The sequence below is a fragment of the Diceros bicornis genome, chromosome 13 (genome assembly GCF_020826845.1).
Source record: "Diceros bicornis minor isolate mBicDic1 chromosome 13, mDicBic1.mat.cur, whole genome shotgun sequence".
NCBI classification, from domain to species: domain Eukaryota; kingdom Metazoa; phylum Chordata; class Mammalia; order Perissodactyla; family Rhinocerotidae; genus Diceros; species Diceros bicornis.
In genome coordinates, this window is record NC_080752.1 from 42,952,908 (window position 1) to 42,977,104 (window position 24,197).

The following is a 24,197-nucleotide window of genomic DNA, read 5'->3' on the forward strand; positions in this document are numbered from 1 at the left end:
TTTCCAGCCTAGTAGGTGAGTCCAATAATACATAGCTACAAATGTGCTGTGAAGGAAAAGAACAAGGTTTCCTAGGGAGATTACCAAGGGCTTTCTAATTAGATTGGGAGGCCAGGGAAGGGCTCTCTGAGCAAGTGACATTTAATCTAAGACTAGAAGGATGAATGGAAGTTAGCCAGTTTAAGGGGGGAAGGGGGGAGGCATTTCAGGCAGAGGAGAACAATATGTGCCAAGTTCCAGGGGTATGAAAGAGCATGGCACACGAGAGGAACTGAAAAAAGGCTAGGGTGGCTGTAGTACAGTGAACAAGTAAGAAAAGGGCATGGTCCAGATGCAGGACCTTGTAAGCCATGGTAAGATATCTGTGTTTTATTCTAAGTACAAGGGGCAGCCACTGAAGGTTGTCATATGAAATGCAGTACCTGTGTTAGTACTACCAAATTTGTGGCACGCCCTAAGACTTACTGTAGTTGTTTATTCACCCATACATACAATAAATGTTTAAAGAGCACCCATCAGCCCTGTGCTAGAATTATGGGTTGACAGTGATGGTAGAGGAATGTCTAAGGCATAGACATTCCTCAGAGCCTGTGATCCAGAAGAGATTAGTTATAGTGACTGAATCAAGAATAATGTAATTTAATCATTCAACAACCATACTGCACACCTGATCTATTCCAAACCTTGTGCGAGATGCTGGTTGTTGCCCTTCAAGGATCACACACTACTCAAGGGTCACAGGAGAGGCACAAACATACTCAAAGAATTTTGAGTGGATTAGAATCATTTTCAGCTGTGATATCTGTGAGGCCTTTATAAAACATCCACTCATTCAATAAGTCAGTAAACATCTACTGGGCATATGCTCTGCCCTAGAAACTGCTAGCTACTGAAATCAAGGAACAGAGACAGACATATTCCAAAAAAATGCATTAAAATATTAAGTGCTAAAAACAGGACAGCAGGCTTTCTACAGATCAGTATTGAGGGAGGGTAGTTCAATGGAAGAAAGACCTTCCCAAAAAAGCATAGCTCCCACCTTCCTGAGTGGATTTGTCCATACCTCCCTCTAGCCAGATTTTTAGCTGCTGCCTTCTTTCTTGTCCCCTCATTACCCCTTTCCACCCCAGCAGATTCCATTTTCTTTGTCTATCTTGGCATCCTTTAAAAAGCCCAAAGAATCCACGATTTGAGCTTGGCTTCTTTATATGAATGTGACTGATCTACTTCACTTCCCTGAGCCTCAGTTTCCCCATTTGTACAGTGAAGGGATCGGATCACATCTAAGGTCTGTGATGTACTCTAGCCAAGGTGATAGTCACACTCCTGCACACCGTGCTCTGCAAAAGGCCTTTCTCTGCACGGCTGCACGCATCCCTCCACCCCCACACCCGTGAAACATCAAGACTCAGCTCCAATATCTTCAGGCAAGTCTCCCCTGCTTCTACACCCACGCCACACACAATATTTTAGTCTGTCCTTCCTTTACGCTACCACTACCTCGTGAGAGATCACAATGAAAAGCACAAGAGAGACAGACGGGTTTGAGTCATGGCCACTCACCTCACCTCTTGAGCCTCAGCCTCTCACCTGTAACCTGGGGGAAATAACCTAAATTCGCGTGTCTAACCAGTTTATGGGGATTAAAAACAATGTGTCAAGTGCTTGGCACCTAAGAAGCGCTCAGTAAATAGCGACTGTACTACGCCTTTCAGGAGCCTTTAGCCTACTGAATTATAGAGTTCTAGGTCGGTCTCCCGCGCTAGACTGCACGCTGCCTGAGGGCATCCCTTCCGAAGCCGTGCAGTATAGGGGAAACACGCGGGCCAGGCAGGCCGGGCCCAGAGGGACGTGGCTCCAATTCCCGGGGGGAAGGCCAAGCCGGGCGAACCCCATCTGCGGGAAGTGACGCCACGGGCCGAGAGGCGCCGGAGCAGGGGCCGGCCGGAGCGGGGCGCGCGCAGCATGGCGGAAGCGGAAGGGAGTTCGCCGCTGCTGTTGCCGCCGCCGCCACCCCCGCCCGGGATGGCGGAAGTGGAGGTGGCGACGGCGGCCGAGACGGACAAGAAGCAGTTTAGCGGCTCGGGTAGCGGCGCCATGGACGTGGAGCGGAGCCGCTTCCCCTACTGCGTGGTGTGGACGCCCATCCCGGTGCTCACGTGAGTCTCCGGGGTCGGAGAGAGTCGCGGCCCGCGCGGCGTCCGCGGGCTGCCCCGGGCCAGCTTCCGGCCCGGACGCTCAACAAGCCCTTCGCTCGGGTCTGGCCCGCACGCCTCACCCAGTCGCCAGAAGCCCGCTCCCCGCCCTCCTTAACACCTGGTCTAGTCAGGGAGAAAGACACTTGTAGACCGGCGGGAAAGCTTCTGTGGCTGGGAAGCTCAGGACCTGTGGGCGTACAGAAGAGGGGCCCCTAACCTGGTCTGAGGAGATATCTTCATTCGTTCACGGGTATATTCATTCATTGAGCAAATGCCTGCTGATCACTTCCTATACGCAAGACATTCTGCTGGGTCTGGAGGCAAGTGGGAGTTTGGTTGGGACCACACCGGCTCCTGGGTGGTCACTTTTGGAAGGACCACCATCTCGGTTGCAAAGCGGGTGTAGGTCCCAGGGTGTCTGCCTCCCAGACCAAGGTCTGTCTGTGGCATTAGCCTTTGTCAGCAGAGAGCAGGTTCTCTGGTAGTGCTGCTGCCTTTTAGCTCGGAGCTCCTGAGTCGGGGGGCCTGGTTTGCCGTCCTGCTTCCACCTTGATAGCTGATAGTAACCCCTCCTCACAGTGCTGGACAGCTGGCCAAGCTCTTTCACACCCATTTTCTCTGAATTCACAGCCACTTGCTAAGGTAGGAATTATCTTCTCAGATGATGAAGCTGAGCTTCCTATACCATTAATGTCTTCATCAGGTGCACACACCAATAAGCAGAGGCATCCCAAACTCAGTCTTCTGACTCCATAACTTGATATCTTGACTGCATCCTATCCCCTCTCACCTGATGGGATAGATTTTTACCTTGTGTCAAAAACAGCCAAGTGGTGTGGAGAAGGAACCGTTTTTGGCCTTATATGTTGCTGATCCTAAAACGACCTTAATTTTTGTATTATATTAAAATACTTCGATTGTTTTGCATTTTCAAATACTTATGCATTTGCTTAAGAACATCCAAGTCTGAGTCTTTTAAAAATAAAATCTTTAAGAAAGTGTTCATTTGATGTTCTTTTAACACATTTGCTAAGTGACTCCTATGTGCCTAGAGTAGTTTTAGGTGATAAGAATGTACAGTGGTGAATAAAGCAGATATGATCCTTGCTGTCTTAGAGTTTAAGGCATGGTAGAAGGAAATAGAGAACTGCTGATAGTGATTAGTGCTATGAAGAAAATAAAATGTTAATATGAGAATACCTGGGAGGGATAGTCAGGAATATATTGTTTTTGCTAAAACCTGTCTTGTTAACCTAAGACCTTGGTTTTTCTCTGTTCTCAAAAACGCATTCGTGCAGTCCTCTGCTCTTCAGAGAGCTGATAGCGACATGAGATAGAGGCACCACAATCCCTAGTCATCTGGGCCAGAAGCAGCTCACATCCCATTTCTATTCAGATCTATGTACAGGTGTTCATAAGACCAAGATGAATAAGCCATAGTGCCCCTGTCGAAGGGCTCATGTTCCTGTCAAAGGACTCACCGTGAGCTAACCATCATAGTGCATTGTGATGATTACTGACCTGGAGTGCAGAACTAGGAATAGATGTGGCACAAGGAACTGTCAGCTGTCCTTGGAGAGGGGATCAGAAAGGAGGCAACTGAATCCAAACATCTGTCCAAGAAAATCCCTGCTTTCTTGGAGCTTACGTACTAGTGGGGAGAGAGAAACAGTAACATGTAAGTAAACAAGATAATTTCAGATAGTAGTAGATCCTAGGAAGAAATTAAAGCAGAGTAATGGGGTCTGGGGCGCCTGTGGTTGTGTACGGCTTATCTAGAAGACATGGTCAGCAAAGACCTCTGATGTTGACAGTTGAGCTGAGGCCTAAATGATGAGAAGCAGCCAGCCGTGTGAAGCTCTAGGGGAAGGGTGTTCTGGAAGGAGGCAAATGTAAAAAAAAGCATTGAGGTCGGAGGAGTTGGTGTGTTTGAGGAACCAGAAATAGGCAGTGTAGCTAGAGAGAGAGAGGTGACTTCAAGGGATAAGCAGGGCCAAACTGTTGGAAGGAGTTTGAGGTATATTATAAGTGTAATAGGAAGCCGTTCATGAGTGTTAAGCATGGGGATGATGGAATCTGAATTATGTTCTCAAAAGACCACTCTGGCCCCACCATCCTTTCAGGTGCTCAGGCTGCAGACCTGGAAGACCTCTATCCTGTCAGTCATAAAACTGTCCAGTCTTCTTTTAAAAATCTTTTAATCCATCTGCTTCTCACCACCCCACCACCAGTACTCTAGTCAGGATCGCCATCATCTCTTGTCAGTATTCCTGAATAACCTCTGAACTGGCCACCCTCCTTCCTTCCACTCCAGTCCCTCTCATTCTCCAGACACGTGCAGTACTTTGCTGCTTGAAGTTTTGCTTTCTACCTGTTGACATCCTGTCCTTTCACAGGTCAAGGTTAAAAGTCACCTCCTCTGTGAAGTCTTTGCTGACTCTGGCCCAGCCCCACGTAAATGCTTTCTTGCGCTGCGTCTGTAGGTTTTGCCTCCACCTCCCTAACAGGGTGCAGCCTTGAGACCAGCGCTTGACCACTGCCCCTGTGAGTCTTTTTTTTCACCCCTGTGAGCCCTTCTTAACCTGGATCCGTCTCTCCAGCACCCAGGTCCTGTAGAGCCATGGTTCTCAGACTACAGACAGATCTGGGGTTCCTCTGTGTTTTTGCATATTGGGGTCTATCTGAGATTTGGTTTTGTAAAAATGCCTGTGGCTTTTAAGAGTTGGAACGTTTAGTTCCTGGAATATACCATGCCTTTGTCCTGATCTCTACCCTTGCACCTACTATTTCTTCATTGTTTCCTCAGGGAGGACTTCCCTGAACTCCCCCCAACACACAGATTGGTTTAAATGCCTCTCCCCACCTGTTTTTTTCAACTTTTTTATTGAGATATAATATATACCATAAAGTGTACAAATCTTAAGTATATGGCTCAGTGAATTTTTGCATACGTATACACTCATGTCACCCGGATCAAGACAGAGAACATTTCCAGTATCCAGAGGGCTCCCTTGTGCCCCTCCCAGTCAGTTCTGCCACAGAAATAACCCCTCTTTTTCCCTTTAGCACCAGTTTTGCCTTTTCTTGAACCTCATATAAACAGAATAATATGTATGTACTTTTGCGTAAGTTTTCTTTCACTCTGCCTTATATCTATGAGAATTTGTGTTGTATGTAGAAGATTGTTCTTTTTCATTGTTACCGACTATTTCATTCTATGACTATACCCTAAATTACTTACTCATTTTACTATTGTTGAACATTTGGATTATTTCCAGTTATTTTTTTAAATCAACTTTATAGAGATATAATTCACATACAATAAAGTGCATACATTTTAAGTGTGCAGTTCAATGAGTTTTGACGAATGTTTCCGGCTGTCTTGAATAAAGATGCTATGAACATTCTTGTACATAGCTTTGGTGGATATAAGTATTTGTTTCTGTTGGGTGTATACGCTGAGGCGTAGAGTATATTGCCACTGTTGGAAAGTGATAGAATCGATTTGTACTCCCACCAGCAGTGAAGGAGAGTTCTGGTTGCTCCTCATGCTCACCACGCTCCGTGTTGTCGTCATTTTAGTTATAGCCATTCTGTGGGGGTGCCGTGGTATCCCACTGTACTCTTTGTGTGCACTTCCCCCTCTTCTGTGCTTCCCCAGGCCCCTGGCCACCCTAATTGTCACACAACATCACACATGTTCTCACACTGGATAGAGGGTCCCTGGCATCCGTCTGACTGGCTAAAAGGCCCCCTAAGCTCTGCTCCTTCCCTGTCCTTTATTCTCACAGGTGGTTTTTCCCCATCATTGGTCACATGGGCATCTGTACATCCACAGGAGTCATTCGGGACTTCGCTGGCCCCTACTTTGTCTCGGTGAGTCCCCCTTCTGCCCCACTCTGGAGGGTTCCAAGGCTTAAGTGGAAGGTTGACCTGTCTTGCCTGTAGGCAGCTTTCCTGTCTCCCCATGACCTAAGAGAATGCAGATACCATGCAGTCCTGGCCCTGGCCCTCTGCTCCTTACCAGTGTTTGACCCCTTTCCCCCTTCTTTTGCCTGCAGGACAGGCTGGGAGGGCAGCGTGGCCGGGAATCCTTCTTAAGTAACTGACCCAGCCCTTTGTCCACCCCTGGGGTACCGAGACATGGGTAGGGGTTAGAGGCAAGAGTGGAGATTCACATCATCCAGGAACCACATCTCTGGACCTTCAGAAGGTGGGAGTCACAAGGTGGGGGCACAGGGGAGGTTGACATGGTTCCCTGGGTATGACCATGGAGAAGAGGGGGTGGGCCTTCTAGAATGAACCAGCGTGTTCTCAGGTCTGTTCCCTGGGGATGTGCCCAAGATGGGTGCAGTGGGCTTGCTCCAGATGAGTAGGCAGTATCCTGCCGATTTGAAGGTTGCAGCTTCATCTTTATCAGAGGCTGGAATGAAGGGGTATGGTGACACCAACCTGTTTATATTAGTAGTTGTCATGATCATCTTAACATGACAAAGGTCTTTCATGTCCATTAATTTCCCTGTCATATACTTTTATGATAATTCTTATTTGACCAGCTCTGTCAGCAGGGTCTTCCTCATTCTGAACCCAGAATCTGTCCCTGCATAACTCCGTGCGTGGCAGGTCTAGGACTTGGCTTAAACGTCTCCCTCACAGGAGGCCTCTCAAGGCCCAGCCCCCACAGCCCTGCTCTGAATGCAGTCAGACTGCCAGACGCAGAGAAGGGCTCCGTGTGGGCCACCACTGTCGGGTCAGGAGGTCAGAGGGTGTCATCATTCACACCGTGAAGGAAACTGCCTCTCTGTGATCAAAGATCAGAGATTGACCGGAGAACTTGGAGAAAATGAGTCCCAGAGAGGATGAGAGAATTACCTAGGAGCCACACAGAGGGGCAGTCGCGGCTGACACCCCGAGTCTCTAGTCTTTGGGTGCCATGCTTTGTGTACTCCTGCCACGCTGCCTTCTTCCCACAGAAAAGCTGCTGCTGTCCCTTCAGATACTGTGCCAGCCCCAGAGCAGGGCCTGGACCCCACTTCTGGCCACTCTACATACCTCCTTCTAAGTCACTGCACTTCCACCACCAACCCAGGTCTGTCTTCCAGGCTGGATGCGGGTTCCCCACTGATCTCTGCTCTTGTCCCTCAACAGGAAGACAACATGGCCTTTGGGAAGCCTGCTAAGTAAGTGATGAACAGCCGTGGGACTGACCCTAGGGCCAGGTTCCTGTTGCCCAGAGAAGCAGGCCAGGCCTTCTGGGGCACAGCAGGAGCCAGCGCCCTGAGGATGGGGAGAGGGGAGGGACAGCCAGGGTCCACCATCTACTGTGCCAGTTCCTGGCTGGGTCCTTTACCCACAAGCCACCTAGGCCTTGCCTCAGCTCTGCAAGGTCATGTTTCACGCCCCATTGGAAGGGTAAGGAAAGGGAAGGGGCTTGGTCAAGATCACACAGGAAGTGGCAGAGCTAGGACTCACCCAGGTGTGTCTCACTCCAAAACCTGGACTCTCTCCTGCCCCTTGAAGAGCGAACATGCCTTTAAGGTATAAGGAAGGCATTGTTTAGAATTCTGCTGGAAAGTTCTGGTTGGAGAGAATAAAAGCAGTTCAGGCCCTTTGGAAGCTATTGCTGGTTTGCTTGGGATTTGGAGACTTCATTTTTTCTATCTTGGGGACCCATCTCACTGTGGGTCTTGTGACAACGCCTCAGTCATCAGTGTGCTCAGAACAGCCTCAGGTGCTCTGTTGCCTGAGGCTGCACCCAGGAGGGCTGGGGCCCAAGGAGGAGTTGGTGACCCACACAGCAGAGGCGACCTGGAGCAGGGCTCCCTGACAGGCAGGTGGAAATGTGAGCCAGGGGCCTCTGGGCTGGGTGCCTGCTGCCAGGCTGCTTTTCAAGGACAGTTTTAAGGGCACCCGTTTCCAGGCAGGAATGCTTCAGCAGCCCCAGTCCAGGCCACATTGGTTTCTCACTGGTCCCCTGTCTCTGGGCTCCTCCACCAAGCCATACCCCACACAGCAGCCAGAGGGTGCTCTGACCTCCCAGCATTCCCTGGCCTGAGATGCCCAAGGGGATTTATGAGCTTTAGCTCCACCAGCTGCTCTCCCACTCACCCAGGTCTCCCATGTAGGGAGACAGGGAGAATGCTTTCTAATGGATAAATTCCTCAGGGTGCCATTCAAGTCCCCCACAATATGGCCCCACTTGCATCTCCAGCCTCACCTTCCAACATCCTGTCACCCTGTTTCTCCCTCTGAATCCTCCAGCAGTGCCCAGTTACCTAATTACTGGTACATATTGCACAGTTTTGTGCATCTACCTCTGTTCAAGCTGTACCCTCTGCCTAGAATGCCCAGTCCCTGTTCTGTGCCTGGCTAATGCCTCTTCCTTCAGACTGGACTCAGTTGTCACCCCCCCAACTGAGTTCATTCATATCCTCCCCAGGATCCACACAGCATTGGGCATGTCACAGCATGTTACAGTTGTCTGCTGCATGTCTCTTTCCCTGGACCTGGCTCAACCCTGCAGCCTCAGCACCCAGTCAGGGCCCTGCACAGAGCAGGCATCAGGGAACATTCGTGGAGCTGAGCCAATGCCCAGAACCCCCTCTCTCCTCAGGTACTGGAAGTTGGACCCTGCTCACGTATATGCTAGTGGGCCCAATGCGTGGGACACAGCTGTGCACGACGCCTCTGAGGAGTACAAGCACCGCATGGTAGGTGAGCCACTCCTGAGGGCGGGAACCCAGCTGGGAGGCTCCCCTGCAGCCCGGCCTGACCCAACCCTTCCTGCCTCTCCAGCACAACCTCTGCTGTGACAACTGCCACTCACATGTGGCGTTGGCCCTGAACCTGATGCGCTACAATAACAGCACCAACTGGAACATGGTCACACTGTGCTTCTTCTGCCTGCTCTATGGGAAATACGTCAGGTGAGCTGCCTGTCACTCACCACCCTCCCCTGGGGCTGCTCTCCCAAGGATCCCAGCAGGGCTACCTTTGGAGTCCTCCAGCCAGCAGAGACAAAGCAAATGCTGCTTGGAGCTGTGGAGGTTCTAGAATAACTGAGTTCTGGTGGAGAGGGAGATGGCTCTGTTGAAGTCCAGCTCTACGTGGGTCCCAAGCCCAGCTCTGTCACTTGCTCACAGATCTTGGTTAACTGCCTTGGCCTCTCTAAGCTGCACCTGTCCTTGGTAAAATGAGGATAATGATTCTGGCTCCTCGGGGAGGCTGTGAGTCCACAGAGCCCTGTGCTTATGTCAAATGAACAGGTAGACCCTCGCAGGAGGATAGGTGACCATCCCACAGGGTCCCTTCCCAGCATCCCTCATCAGAGGCAGAGTTCTGGGCAGGTGGGCCCCAGTGGTGGCCTGGGAGGACCTTTGAAGCCACAGCCTCACAACCTGTGAGGTCAAAGGCCTTAGTCCCAATTCACAGATAAGGGGAGCTCAGAGAGGTTGAGTGACCCACCCACTTGGGAGCCAGCACACACCTGGGCTAACCTGGCTGCCTCTCCAACCTTTCCTCTAGCTGCACTCATCATTACGAGCTTCTGAAAAGGAGACTCAGGGGTCTTTATTTATTAGTCCAAAGGTTTTTAGAGGTCCCCTGAGACTGGTCACACAGAGACTGAGGCAGAGCCGGAGTTGAACCCGGGGCCCTGACCCCAGCCCCTTGGCTCCAGCCACAACACTGTGGTAGCTCTTGCCAACCCCTCCCCTGCCAGTAGGCCCATTATGAGTGTTGTGGGCACAGGGCGCTCCTGGCTTCCCCACCCAGACTCAAGTTCCTAGTCCTCTCGCTGGAGACAGCTCCCCAGACACAAGAGGGGATTGTGGATGAAGCCAGTGAGGCCCAAAGAGGGTGGGCACATCTCCTGTACGCACCCAGCAAGGTGTCACATCTCCACCAGGAGCCTGGAACAGACCCTGCCTGGGACTGTAGATGGTGGTTCTCCATAGTGGCCCAGCCCAGTCCCTTGGTTGACCAAGTTTGGGGGTGAGGGAATGGTTCCAGGAGCTTCCTTAGGGGTAGCAGCCTTGTCTAGGTCTGTAGATGGAGGGGGTCTGTGCCGCACACTCACTCACTGGGCCCCTCTCACCCGTACTCCACTCTCTCTCCTCTCCATCAGCATCGGGGCCTTCGTGAAGACCTGGCTGCCCTTCATCCTTCTCCTGGGCATCATCCTAACCATCAGCCTGGTCTTTAACCTTCGGTGATGGCTACCCCATGGCCCTGGACCACCATGCTCCTGAGGAGGCAGCCGCCACCCCTTTTGGTTCCAGATTCTTTCTCCTCGCCCCGAAAGGCAGGGATGGGCCTATTGGTTTTGACCCAGGGGTCTGGGCTAGGTGGGTTGAATAAGGCCTGAGGATGAGCATGGGGTGTGGGGTATTTGCTTTTTGTGTGTTACTGGTCACTCAGACGCTTTCTGTCCCCTGCTTCCCAGGCTTGTGACTCCTGCCCTTGAGGCACTTTCTTTGTTCATCTGTTGGAAAGGCCTTAGCTTCCCTCTGTAGAGCTGTTCCTGCTACTGCCTGCTGGGCTCCCTCTGCCTCAGCCCAGTGCCCAGTGAGGGAAGGGAGGACATTTGGACTCACCAGACAAGGAGGCACAGGGGCCAGAGCTGGATTTGAAGCCCGTCCCCCTGCCAGGGCTCTGGTCCCAGCGTGGGTGAGTTACACTAAAAAGTCTCCATAAGCTAAGCTTCCCTGGGGCCTTTGCTCCACTGGCCTCTAGAATGGTCCAGTAGGCTGGATGGGCCCCCTTTTGGATGCTTGCCAGAAGCTGCACTAGGGGTAGTTTGTGCCCCATCTCCTGGCATCCTCTGGCCCATGCAGCTCCCTCTTCCCACTCTCCCGGGGCCTCTGAGCACTAGAGCCCACCTCCCCCTGCAGTTTGGGACCTGGGCTCCCCCAGCCAGGCTGGAGAGATGAGAGGTGAGTGACATTGACATGTCCAGAGTGGCCCCCTCTAGATCAGAACAGTGTAAACAAAGCTCAGCCCCAGTCCCGGCTGTGGGCCTCGCACTGGTGATGGCACCCTCGGGTCCAAGATGTGGGGAGGCGTCAGAGCAGCCAGCGCCATCAGGGAGCTGTTTCCTCCCACCTACCACAGCTTCCCCTTCTCTTCAAGTTGTGGAAAGGGCCTGTGCTGCCCCCTCACCCCTGTTCCATGGATTCCTTTGTGTGGGCTCCTGGGGCAGGATAATAAAGAGTTTTGACTCCAGACGGTGCTTTGTCCTTCAGTGGCCCCCTCGCCCCTTCAGCTCCTATCTTCTTGGTGTCCTTGGGTATCCCTGCCCCCACAGCGAGGAATCTGGTTCACAAGGTCATAGTTGAGTCCTCACCCAGTGCCTGGAACTTAGAGGGACATCAGCATCCCTCAGGTGCATCCTGCCTTGGGCCCAGGCTGTGGGAGCTCCACACAATCCCACATCCACTGTCCCAAAGCTTTCTTCTCGAGGCAAGTGTGTATTGAAACGCCTTACATGTTCCCTGTTGGGAAAAACTTGGCAGTCAGATTGAGAGTTGGGGCTGGGCAGGCTTGAGGCCTGGACCTGGCCCCTGCTATGTCCATCAATCACATTGCCAAGTTCCTTGTGCTGAGCCCCAGTGATCTGGTCACTGCCCTGCTCCATAGCGCCTCCACTTCATGGCCTTCAGGGCCCTGCAGGCTCCTCACTCTCCATGTACCCTACTCTGCAGCAAGACAGGGCAGCACCTGTTCTCCAGCACCTGCCCACTCCTGGTCCTTTGTTTCCACCTGTTGAAATCGTAGCCTTCCTTCCCAAGGCCCAGCCTAAAAGCCACTTGCTGGGTGAAGTCTCTCCCAACCCTGCCCTATGCCATGGATCACTTTAGTTGAACTAGCAAAGGATTTGGTCTCTGAATCCTGAAGAGCCTTTGTATTCATTCTCAGGATGGCCTTGAGGACAGCTCTAGCTGCTGGCCCTCAGGGCCCTAGATCAGGCGTCTGTCAGCTCATCCCAGACCCTGCAGAGGTCAGCTCATCCCAGACCCTGCAGTGCTCTGCGTTCCAAGCCTGGGGTTTCTTCAGGGTGAGGCAGAGGTGCCCCCTCCCTACTTCAGAGCAGCTCCCATTTTCAAAAATCTGTTTTGCATATTGGGGTCCATCTGAGAGTTGCTTGGGGGTGGAGAAGTTCCAGTATGGAGGACCACAGTAAAATGGATAGAAAAAAGTTTTAAGGGCTGTTCCTGCCCAGCAGAACTTTAAATTAGCCTTGGAGAGACAGAACATACATAGGTGCCATAAAAATCACCAACAGTTATTGGGTGCTTACTATGTGCTAGGCTTTGTAATAAAGTATCATTTTTCCTCACCACAGCCCTATGAGGTAGGTGCCATCATCCCCATTTTACACATGAAGAAATAAGCACAGAGAAGTGATTTGCTCAAGGTCACAGAGGTAGGAAGAGGAACCAGGTTCCAGCAGCCTGGCTCCAGAGCCCCTACGCAGAACCACCCTGTAAGATGGCCTCACTGGAGCACGAGGAGGGAAAGTGGGGAGGGACTGTTTCTCCAAAGGACTGGGGTGCTGTGACTGACAAGAAGGGCGAATGGAAGCTGGAGGCAAGAAAAGGAAAACACTCCTTACATAGTCCTATGGAATGGCTGCTATTGTCCCTGCTTTATAAAGGGAGAGAGTGAGGCTTACAGAGATTGTCATTGATCCAAGGCCACGGGGGACCATGTGGCAGAGCCAGAATTTTAACCTAGATCACCATGTGGCAGAGCCAGAATTTTAACCTAGATCTGGGGCCTCTTGACTGTGGGGAGTTGCCTAGAGACGCTGCAGTGCAGAGGCATTGAGCCCCCTGGAAGGGGTGGCGGGCAGGTGGGGAAAGTGTTCTGCAGTTGAGGAGTAGGGAGCACAAATGGACCAGGGTGATGAAGAGACAGAAAGCAGAGTCTGTAGGTAAGGATCTAAGGATGTAGAAGACAAGGACGGTCAGAGCCAGGTGGGGGTCCTGAGGGTTGGGCTGAGGGGTTGGGCAGCCCACAAGGAGGATGGACCGTCTTGGGAGGTGTGAGACTTCAGTGAAAGTGTCTAAGGGAGGCTGGGCTGGTTTGGAGCAGATTTGTTAAAGGATCAGAAGGTTACCCCGGCTGTCTGCTGGCACCTTCCAAAGCTGAGGAATGACAGATAAAAGTGTGTGCTGAAAGGGCCCTCTGACAGTTGTGCAAGCAAGGGCTGGAGGGGCCGAGTGGGGAGGCCAGGAGACAGGAGGAGACCTCCAGAAGAGGCTGGGTGGGGACTGAGACCGGGGCAGTGAGAGGGTGATGGAGATGGGGGAGGGCTGGGGGATGCGTGGGACAGCACCTGGAGAGGAGGGGCAGTCTGGTGACTGGCAGGAAGCAACAGGAGACCTGGGGCCGGGACATGGGGGCTGTTCACAGAAGTGGAAACTTGGAAATAAGAGAAGGTTTCAGGAGGGGAGGATACAGAGTAGTTCAAGTTGAGAAGACAGTGGGAAAGTTGGATGGAAATATCAGAGTCCAATACCGTCAAAGCTGTAAGGACAGGAGATGAGAGAGAGGAAGGGAATTTAGAAGCCAGAAGAGTAGACAGTGATGTTTGATGCCTTCCAGGGGTGAGGGCTGCTGAGAGGGAGTGGGGGAGCCAGAGAAACATCCTTGGGAGGAGCCAGGACCAGATGGCGGGAAGGAGTGAGGATGCTGTTGGTCACTCTCCTCCCATTCTGGGAGACTTAACGGAGGAGGTGGGCATCAGTAACAGCTCCCACCGTGGACACTCAATGGATATTGCATATGCAAATACATATGTATTTATTAAGGGCCTGCAGGGATCTCAATGAATTGTAGTGAAAACCATCTGAAGAGGGATTATTACCCCCATTTAACAGATGAGGCTCAGAAAATAACATTGATTTGCAAAAAAATAAATAGTAAAGCTGGACTTTGGGCTGGGGGTGGAAGAGGGGTCCTAAGGTGCCCAGAGTGGTGGTAACATTTGGGAGCCGGTTCCATGAGGGGGAGGAGAAGTGGAGTTTCATTTAGAGTCCACTCCTTGCCCCACCTCCTCTCTTGGAGGGTCTGTGAGGTACCCTCTAATCTTTAAGCCATCACAGTGGGTGGGAAAGGACATGCAGAGTGGAATGAAGCAGACTTGGGGGGATCTGGAAGCTTTGGTGTGGCCTTGGTTTATGGTCCCAACGCAAAGGTAATTTGGGCCCAAATCTATTCTCAGCGTAGGGCAGAATCTGGGAGGATTCTCAGAGGAGCTCCCCATGGACAGAGGAAGAGTGTGGGAGCCTCACTTTGGCCTCAGAAGAGTCCAGGCCTCCTCAAACAGACGGGGCCTAGGGTGGCAGAAGGACCAGAGAGCAGCTCTGGTGTGGCCAGCACTGCCCGGGAGGGGTATGTGGACATGGAGGGGCAGTGGTTGTCAAAATGAACCATGTTGGAGAGGGGCCACCTGGTACCTACTATATGCCAGCTTGCACCAGGCACTGTCATTTCCTTTATAATAGGCTCTTCGCACTCTGCTGCCCACAGTTTGCATAGGAGGAAATTGCAGCTCAGAATGGTTAAGAGACCTGCTTAAGGTCACACAGTGGCAGAACAGGAACTTTACTCAGGGTTGTCTGACTGCAGTCTGCAATCCTTCCATTGCTCTTAGAAAGGTTTCTAACTGCTTTCAAAGCAGGTTCCTATCAGCTCCCCAGCGGGTGGGGTGGGGCTGCTACCCATTCTGTGGACGGAGCAGCCAGGGTTCTGAGGGGTTGGAGGAGTTACAGAGTAAGTCTGCAGTGGAGATGGAGCCAAGCCCCAGCCATTTCCCACCCACCAAATTGGCTCTGGGTTTTCTGAAAGCCAAGGCTGGGGCATGCCCCTGGGGAGCCCAAGTCCAGGCCCGGTTTTGCATCAGGCCCTGCTGAGAAGGTGTTCCTCCTCTTCCTCCTCCTCCTGTAGGGCAGTCACTGGGCTGAGCTGCCTGTTGAGTCAGCCTTAGTCCCTCACTGATATTCTCCTAGACCCTGAAACTCGGCTGCCAGGGGAGCTGGGGTCACCCTACGAAGGCGTCCCCTCCATACTGGACCCCTACAGGTAAGACACCTCGGGGCTGGGAGTCCCCTACCAGTGTCCCAAGGGGCAGGCACTGCCACTTGGTATCCTGAGCACCCTCTGGGACCTGGGGTGGGGGAGGCGGGAGCGTCCTAGGACTAGAACAGCCAGACAGATGGACAGACCCTTTTATTGACCAATGGGTCTGTCCCATAGTGTTGAAACAGGGCAGGGAGGACCAGACACTTGATTCTGCCTCTGGAAGGAGAGGGGACTACACAGAGGTGGGTGCTGCTGGGGACCCTGGGCTCAGATGCCCATAGCCCAGCCCAGGCAGACCTGTGTGATAAGGGCTGGGTCAGCTCTGCAGAACATCCCCCCACCTCTACACTCATACACACACACCTGATGGCCCTTAGGGCACCAGAGTACACACCACGACACACAGCCCAGTCACACATACAGCATAGGAGGAAATACACACACAGTGCACACACCACACAGTGCTGTCATCCAGAAAGTTACTGAACACACCACAGAGCCAATAGTCACCCATGCAGCATCACACTGTGTGTGACATGACACAGACACACACGCAGTAATACAATATTCACACCCACAAAATATACAGGCTCACGGACCCCACAGTACGCAGACATGCCTGCCGGACAGAGACTCTCACAACGGAACAACTCAACACAGAGACATCAACACGGGCTCACACACCATGCCACAGAAGGGCCCCAACAGTGCGTTTGCAACACCCAGAGCCTTGAACACAGCAGATGTTCAGGAAATATTATTAATGTCGAGCACACAGGTGTTCACACAGTGTTATACATGATACCCAATGTAGACGTGCAGGAACCCCAGGCTCCAGGTGAGTGGGGCGCAGCAGGGGAGAGGGCTCACTGCTCTAGTTTGGACACTGACTCAGCTGGGAGGGCACAGAGCGCAGGCGGCAGGCACAAGCCAGGACCTGCCTGCTGAGCCGCCCTCTTCCCATCTCAGCTATACCTGGTGCTCTGGCGTGGGAGGCGACAGGAGGGGCGGGGAGGAGAGGAGAGACCGCCTAGTGGGTTCAGGCCACCGCTCTACTCTGCCCATGGCCCAGTCATGGGCCCCTTGCCACGTCCACATGCCCCTCAGGGCTGGGCAAATGTTTTCCTTCCGGAGTCACTGTGGTACCTGAGAGGCCTGAGCTGCTTTGCCAGCACTCGGCCTCCACCACCGGGACACCAGCCAGGTCCTGGGTTGGGAGGTGGGGGACCCATGTGGCCAGAGCACAGGGGCCCAGGGGCTTCGGGCAAGAGGGCAGGGCTGGCAGTAGGGGCATCCCTCAGCTGGAGGCCTCAGTGGGAGTGGGTGCGGCGGTTACCTCGGGGGGAGGAAGTTGGGGGTGTGGGCTGGGGAGGAGGTTGCCTCAGACAGGAAGGCCAAATGAGCCAGTGCAGGGTGGAGGTGAAGGGTGAAGGGAGGGGACCAGGGTTGGGAGGTCCCCAGACAGGGGGGTGGGCAGAAATGTGTGTGTGCCTGTGTGTCTGTGAGTGTGTTTGTGTGTGTGCATTCCCCAGCATGTGTGTAAATCTATTTCTGCATTACCAACCATCTGTTGTGTGCAAAGTACTGGCTGTTCCTACCTTCAAGGAGCTCGCTATCCAGTTGGGGGTAATATGTGTGTGCAAAAGTCTGTGTGATTTGTGTCCATCTAGGGACATGTCTTTGTCCTGGACCTATTCTTGTACAGGTGAACCCACCTGTGGGGCCCTGTCTCCCTTGTGCACACATGCCCATGTGCAGGCTTAAGCCTGTGGGTATGTCTCTTGCTTTGGACGTGGGTCTGGGCTATGACTGCATAGGGCCCTTCATGGAGGAACAGGTGTGCATGTGCCTGTCCTTATACAGGTATCAGTGTGCATGTGTGACCAGGTGTACATCTCACTATGTGTAGTTGTGTCTACTTGTATCAGTGTGTGCATGTGTGTCTCTGTACACGTCTTCTTTTTTTTTTTTTTTTGAGGAAGATCAGCCCTGAGCTAACATCCATGCTAATCCTCCTCTTTTTTTTTTCCTGAGGAAGACCGGCCCTGAGCTAACATCTATTGCCAATCCTCCTCCTTTTTTCGTTTTCCCCTTTTTCTCCCCAAAACCCCAGTAGATAGTTGTATGTCATAGTTGCACATCCTTCTAGTTGCTGTATGTGGGACACGGCCTCAGCATGGCCGGAGAAGCGGTGCGTTGGTGTGCACCCGAGATCCGAACCTGGGCCGCCAGTAGCAGAGCGCGCGCATTTAACCGCTAAGCCACAGGGCCGGCCCCTCTGTACACGTCTTCGAGTGTGTCCCTGAGTGGGTTCATGGGCCAGTGTATGCATGTGTCCATGGGTGCATCTCATGCCACCTTGATCTCAGCCTCCCTGGGGCTGTACCCTGCCCACCACCTGGCATATATTTGGGCAGAAAAGGGCAGTTGGCTCCAGGATGTGCCCTGTATTTGGGCAGGGCTTGACCTGACCGCTGGTCTATCCCCAGGGAACCACGTATGCCCAGCTGGGGCACTGCCCCAGCCGATGCCCCAGAGGGGCCACCCATCTCAAGAGGGGCTCTGGGCCCCACCCTGCCTCATGGCGCATGAGCCAGAGCCCGAGACCGATGGACTGTTGGACCTCAGCTTCCTGACGGAGGAGGAGCAGGAGGCCATTGCCGACGTCCTGAAGCGAGATGCCTGCCTGCGCCAGCTGGAGGAAGGGCGGGTCAGGTGAGGCAGGGCATAGGGGGGAGCCCAGGGGGAGGGGGCCTCAAGCATTGGGAAGCTGGGGTGGCCCCCCCCGCCCCCACCAACATGCAGCCTGTGTGATAACTGGGTACTTCTTGTTTTTGCCCTTTGGTCCCCTCTGCCCCTGCCCAGCTCAGCTCAGCTCATCACCTCTCCCAAGGTAGCTGCACCAGCTCCCTTGCCAGCCTCCCTGTCTCCAGGCTTGCCCACTCTAGCCCACCCACCATGCTGCAGCTGGAGCTCCCCAGATCTGTCCTAATATCCCCTGCTGAAACCTCCCATGGCTCCTCAGCACCTCGTGTCAGGAGCAAGCTCCTAAGCATGGTCCACAAGGCCTCCTTGATTGGTCCCTGCCAGCCTCCCCCATGTCATATTCTACCAGTAACCCCACCCCCGACACACGCTCAAAGTGTCTACTACAGCCACCCGGGTGCTCCACTGTCCCTGAACACACCCACCCTTCACTTCTAAGCTGTTCCTTCTTCCTGGAAGAGCACAGTGGCAGAGGAGCGTGGGACTTACAAATACTGTTTGGAGAAAGACACCTCCTAGCTATGTAACCTTGGGCAACTCACCTGACCTCCCCAGCACCACTCTCCTCATCTGTAAAATGGGGCTAAGGAGCCTTACCTCATAGAATTAGGATGGATTATGCACAGTAGTCACTTAATGAATAATAATTATTCTTCTCTACCCGGAGAACTCCAATTTGTCCATTAAGAAGCTATTCAAATGTTATCCTCTGGGAAGCCCTCCTGAATTCCCACAGGCAAAGCTGGCCCTTCTCACATCTGTCACGGCACCTACCTCACTATAGCGTACTTGTCTATTCCGGACTCAGTCTCCCCACCAGCCTGAGCTCCTCCAGAGCAGGGATCAAGTCTGATTTGCTGTCATGTCCCTGGCCCCAGGTACAGGGCCTGGCACAGAGTGGGTGGCAGGAATGTTGGTTGGGTGAATGGGGACAGCCATGCTCTCCCTTATCCTCCAGCAAACTCCGGGCCTCACTGGCAGACCCCGGACAGCTAAAAATCCTGACAGGGGACTGGTTCCAAGAAGCTCGCTCCCAACGGCACCACCATGCCCACCTTGGCTCTGACCTTGTCCGAGCCTCTATCCGTAGGAAGAAGAGCTCTAGAGGTGAGAGGAGATGCCCAGGGTGGGGCAGGCCCCGTGCAGCCCGGGATACTGGGTGTATGTGGACAGGGAGAGAGGGCCCCTGGGTTTCAGTCCTGGCTGCCCCTGGTACTGTGTGTCTTTGGGTGGGTACCACCCCTCCATGGGATACAGGAGGTGGGGGCATCTCCAAGGGTCAGAATTCCTGAGAACAGGGTTTCACAGAATTTCTCACCTGTGCACAGGAGACCAGGCTCTGGGCAGCAATAGGGAGGCTGAGGCTGCTGGGAAAGAGACTGAAGAGGAGCTGGAGCCCAGGTGAGGAGGCGTGGCAGGGAGGGGAGGGTGCCTACAGTCCCTTGGGTCCCATCCCTGACAACCACCTCTCCCTACTCCTAGGCTCCCCATAGACAAGGCCCCCCAAGAGAGTCTCAGCGAGGCTGAGGTGAGTAATGAGTGAATGGACAGTGCCCCTGGAGTGGAGGGGGGATGTGCTGGGGAAAGAGCCCCAGCCTGAGAATCAGGAGACCCTGGTCTGGGCCTTTGTCATCCTCCTCTGTCAAATGGAGGTATGGACCCTGCCTCTAAGGGAATCTCTGAATCCTGCTATTGGGGTGAAGTGGGGACTGACCTGGGTGAGGCCCAGGACTGGTCCCATTGGTGGTGTAGCGTGAAGGGGGTGTGAAATACAGGCCCAACTGGTCCTGCAGCTGGTTGCCAGCCCTGCCCTGAGGGCTGTGCTAAATCTGAAGCTGGGGTAGCCAACTGGAGCTTCTGACCTCTGACGCCATCATAACCTTTGAACCCTTCATCACTAGCCCCCACTGTGACCTCTACCCCTGGCTTCTTTCAGGGACCTGATTTCCCCTCACCATATGTCCCCCCAAAGTCTTCAGATCATGAGGAGGAGCCCCAGGCTCAGGAAGGCAAGTGGGAGGGTGTGTGTTGGGGAGCACAGAGAGGTTGTGGGGATCAGAAGCAGCTCTAAGTGACCCCAACCACCTGTCTTGACCTTCCTCCTCCTGCCTTGGGGGAGGGGGGAGGCACGTGGTCTCCATGGGCGACCCCAGAGCAGCTCTGGGGCCTGAATCTGCAGGTCACAGGAGTTGTAAACCAGTCCCTCCAAATTTGCTCAGGGGCGGGCGGAGAGGGGCTCTCTCAGCAGCTTGTACCCCACCCCAGCCCCTGGCCCAGGGGGCGCGCAGGTCGACGCCGCCGAGGGGGCGGACCCGGTGCCCGAGCCGCCGTCGCTGTCGCCGGGAAAGGAGGAGCCGCAGCCCCGCCCAGCCCAGGTAGGCGGGAGCGGCCGACGGCTGCTCTCAAGACCCGGAGCAGACTTTGGGCGGGGAGTGCCGCTGCCCAGGGCTGTGAGCCCTCCGGGACCGAGCGCGGTCGGGGAAGGGGCTGGGAGAAAAGGGGCGTCCCCGTCACTTCTCCCTTGCCCAGACCCAGGCAGCGGCCGAGATCCTGGAGAACGGGGAGGAGGGCCCGAGGCCCGGCCCCTCACTCGACCGCATGCTCAGCAGCAGCTCCTCGGTGTCCAGCCTCAACTCCTCCACGGTGAGCGAGTGAGGGAGACGGCCTTGTGGGGGGGACCTCCCCTCCCCATATCCCGTCGAATAGCCCTTGCACGACCCCTCCCTCGACCATGGACTTGACACTGTAGCCCCCAGGCAAGCCCCCTCGAAGTGCCTTTTACCTCTTCGCCTCGCTTTACCACTATGCCCCCATCTGAACCCTCCGCGCTCCCCTCAGCCCCGACGTGAGCCCTGCACGCCCGCCCTAACTCCGCACCCCACCGCCCGCAGCTGAGCGGCAGCCAGATGAGCCTGTCCGGGGAGGCGGAGGCGGGCGCGGTGCAGGTGCGCGGCTCCGTGCACTTCGCGCTGCGCTACGAGCCGGGGGCCGCCGAGCTGCGCGTGCACGTGATCCAGTGCCAGGGCCTGGCTGCCGCCCGGCGCCGCCGCTCCGACCCGTGAGTGCCGGACGCCGGCAACCAGCCCCGCCCAGCCCCACCCCTTTTCTTGGCCTCAGTTTCCTCATCTTCAAACTGAGAATAGGCGCGGGGGTGGAGTGAGATGACTCCCGTAAAGCGCTGCACGAGGCCTAGCGCGGGAAGCTGTGTTCCGGGCTGTGGCTGGGGGACACCCCCTCCCAGCAGGGCAGTAGGAGCTGGAGGGGGGCCCCCCTTACCTCTCTGGTCCTCACCTCCTCCACCCTAGCTACGTCAAAAGCTACCTCCTCCCGGATAAGCAGAGCAAGCGCAAGACGGCAGTGAAGAAACGGAATCTGAACCCGGTCTTCAACGAGACTCTCCGGGTGAGGCTGCGACGACCCGGCGGCCCCCCATTAATGAACCGGACGCCCCTTCCTGCGGGGGCTGGGTGGCAGGGGCAGCTTTAGTATCATCATTGCCCGTCGCTCTGATCATTCTGCAGGGAGGTCCTCCCATTAACGCGCTCTCCAGTATGTCAGGCTAGTGGCGGGCATGGCGCTAGTCCAGACCCCCATTGATGCCCTTCGGGGCTCCCCAGGATTCCATCCTGCACGGAGCGTGGTAGGACAAGCCCCAGTCAACACTCCTGCAGCACTGGAGCTGGGCCATCAGCGGTGCGCCATTAAAGCACACCTCCTGTCCCCAGTACTCCGTCCCGCAGGCCGAGCTCCGGGACCGCGTGCTGAGCCTGTCCGTGTGGCACCGCGAAAGCCTGGGTCGCAACATCTTTCTGGGCGAAGTCGAAGTGCCCCTGGACACGTGGGACTGGGACTCCGAACCCACCTGGCTCCCCCTGCAGCCCCGGGTGAGGCAGCTGGCCCGCGCGGGGGGCCCCGCGGCACAGATCTCCCGCCTTTACCCCACTGGGCTTTCCCTCAGCCCGCCTCAGACACCGCCTGCGAGAGAGCCTCCCCTCGGCCTGGAAACCTTAAGGCCCCATGCAAAGGCCTGGTCTCGGACGGCGCGTGCCACGGGGGCGCTCAGATCCTCTTGGCTGGTCTCTCGAGGCCCCGCCCCCACTGGCCCCGCCCTCCCCGCTAACCACGCCCCGCCGGTGTCTGGAGACCCCACCCCCTTATGGCCCCTTTCCCTTGGGCCCTGTCCCCGCCCTTTGACGACCCCGCTTCTCGCAGGTCCCGCCCTCTCCCGACGACCTTCTCAGCCGCGGACTTCTCTCTCTGTCCCTCAAGTACGTCCCCGCCGGCTCCGAGGGTGAGTGACCGCCCGCTAGAGGCCAAGCTGGACGGACGGGCCCTGGGAGGTGGGGAGTCCTGTCCAGCGAGGGTGGGGGGACTCTGTCCGTGAGGCGGGGCCTGAGCCGAGCCTCTCTGCAGACGGGGGACTGCCCCCAAGTGGGGAGCTGCACTTCTGGGTGAAGGAAGCTCGGGACCTCGTGCCGCTGCGCTCAGGATCTCTGGATACTTACATACAATGGTGAGGGGCTTCGAGACCTCCCCGCTTCCCTTCCTTTCGCCTGCAGTGGAGCTCCCCACCTCTGACAAACCCCTTCTAATCACCCACCCTTGATCCACAAGTCTGGACTTCCACCACTGAGCAGGGGTGAAGGGGGCGGCTTGAGCAAAGGCCTGGGGTCAGGAGGGTTGAAGACACCTTTGAGGAGCTGCATTTCAGAGTGACTGGCGCCTATAGGACTGGGAGAGCTGAGACTGAGACCTGGGAGATCGTAAGAGCCCTTCCATGGACGACCTTGAAGGCCAGGCTGTGGGGCTTGGCTTTGAACTTGCAGTTCAGTGGTTTTCTTTATAATTTTATTTATTTATTTATTTTTTCCCCCAAAGCCCCAGTAGATAGTTGTATGTCATAGCTGCACATCCTTCTAGTTGCTGTATGTGGGACGCGGCCACAGCATGGCCAGAGAAGCGGTGTGTCGGTGCGCGCCCGGGATCCAAACCCCGGCCGCCAGTAGCGGAGCACATGCACTTAACCGCTAAGCTACGGGGCCGGCCCAGTTCAGTGGTTTTCAAAGTAAGCTCCCGGGGGACCTCTAGGGGTGCTCCAGGTGCTGCCCCACTCTTAGAGAGTGAAATAGAGGTGGGCCGATCAGGTTCTGAGTTCCCAGCTCTGATTCAACCAGAGACATTGTTGTTCTTTTCGGTTTTGTACTTTGAGTAATATTTTATCTTGCAGAAAGGGCTCTAAGGCTTTACAAAATTTGGAAACTGCTTCTGGGGGGCAACAGGGAGCCAGTGAAGATCACTGAGCTGGGGAGTAGCAGAACTGCATTTCAGAGACATTACTCTGGTCTGAGGTCCTGTGAATAGGAGTTGTAATTTTTAAAGGCAGGAGACCTGAGAAGAGGCTGGTGCAAAGGTTCCACAGGGTAGTGAGGGTTTGAGGCTAGATCTCAGGCAGGAGCCAGAGGACATGGACATTGTGAGGGAGTATGGGTAGGACTTGGTGACTGGTTGGTTCTGGGGAGTGTAAGGGGGTGGTCACTTGATGCCAGCCCACCTCCCCCACAGCTGGGTGCTGCCTGATGACAGCCGGGCCAGCCGCCAACGGACAAGGGTGGTGCGACGCAGCCTCAGCCCCGTGTTCAACCATACCATGGTTTATGATGGTTTTGGGCCTGCTGACCTGCGCCAGGCCTGTGCCGAGCTCTCCCTCTGGGACCATGGGGCCCTGGCCAGCCGCCAGCTGGGGGGCATACGCCTCAGCCTGGGCACTGGTGAGTGGGGCAGGGCCCTGGGGGGGAGTCGATGCTGGGAGGCAAGGGCTCAATGTGTGGCCTTGGGCACATCTCTGCCCTTTCCTGAGCTTTGGTGTCCACTGAGAACTGGAGGTGAAGTGCATAATCTGGGACCAGGCGGTGTTCCTTGGGACCTGGGGTGTCCAATGTGACCATGCCCTCCACCCCCTGCCCACCTGCATCCAGGCAGCAGCTATGGGCTCCAGGTGCCCTGGATGGATTCCACACCTGAGGAGAAGCAGCTGTGGCAGACACTCCTGGAGCGACCATGTGAGTGGGTGGATGGCATTCTGCCCCTCAGAACCAACCTGGCCCCCAGGACATAGCTGCCCTACAAGCCCTCCCAAACTCCTCTCTC

General features: G+C 54.9%; 2 protein-coding genes across 3 annotated transcripts; both read left to right on the top strand.

Moving 5' to 3' along the window:
* Positions 1–1,950: 1,950 nt before the first annotated feature.
* TMEM222 (transmembrane protein 222) lies at positions 1,951–11,420 on the top strand. 2 transcript variants are annotated; one of them, XR_009221885.1, is made up of 7 exons: positions 1,951–2,159; positions 5,990–6,074; positions 7,347–7,378; positions 8,812–8,908; positions 8,994–9,124; positions 10,324–10,543; positions 10,642–11,420. XR_009221885.1 is itself a non-coding variant. In XM_058553356.1 (6 exons), the coding sequence occupies exons 1-6, from the start codon at positions 1,966–1,968 to the stop codon at positions 10,409–10,411; spliced, it is 627 nt and encodes a 208-aa protein (XP_058409339.1). In that variant the 5' UTR covers positions 1,951–1,965; the 3' UTR covers positions 10,412–11,420. The 2 variants fall into 2 exon arrangements, 1 of the variants encoding a protein (XP_058409339.1); XM_058553356.1 differs by having other exon boundaries at positions 10,324–11,420.
* Positions 11,421–14,981: 3,561 nt separating this feature from the next.
* Positions 14,982–24,182, top strand: SYTL1 (synaptotagmin like 1). Its single transcript, XM_058553357.1, has 15 exons — positions 14,982–15,284; positions 17,774–17,999; positions 19,009–19,157; positions 19,379–19,451; positions 19,533–19,578; positions 19,987–20,059; positions 20,316–20,425; positions 20,580–20,693; positions 20,942–21,108; positions 21,356–21,452; positions 21,776–21,934; positions 22,263–22,341; positions 22,464–22,563; positions 23,613–23,818; positions 24,026–24,182. Exons 2-15 carry the CDS (start codon positions 17,812–17,814, stop codon positions 24,163–24,165), a joined length of 1,701 nt encoding a protein of 566 aa, XP_058409340.1. The 5' UTR covers positions 14,982–15,284; positions 17,774–17,811; the 3' UTR covers positions 24,166–24,182.
* The last annotated feature ends 15 nt before the right edge of the window (positions 24,183–24,197 follow it).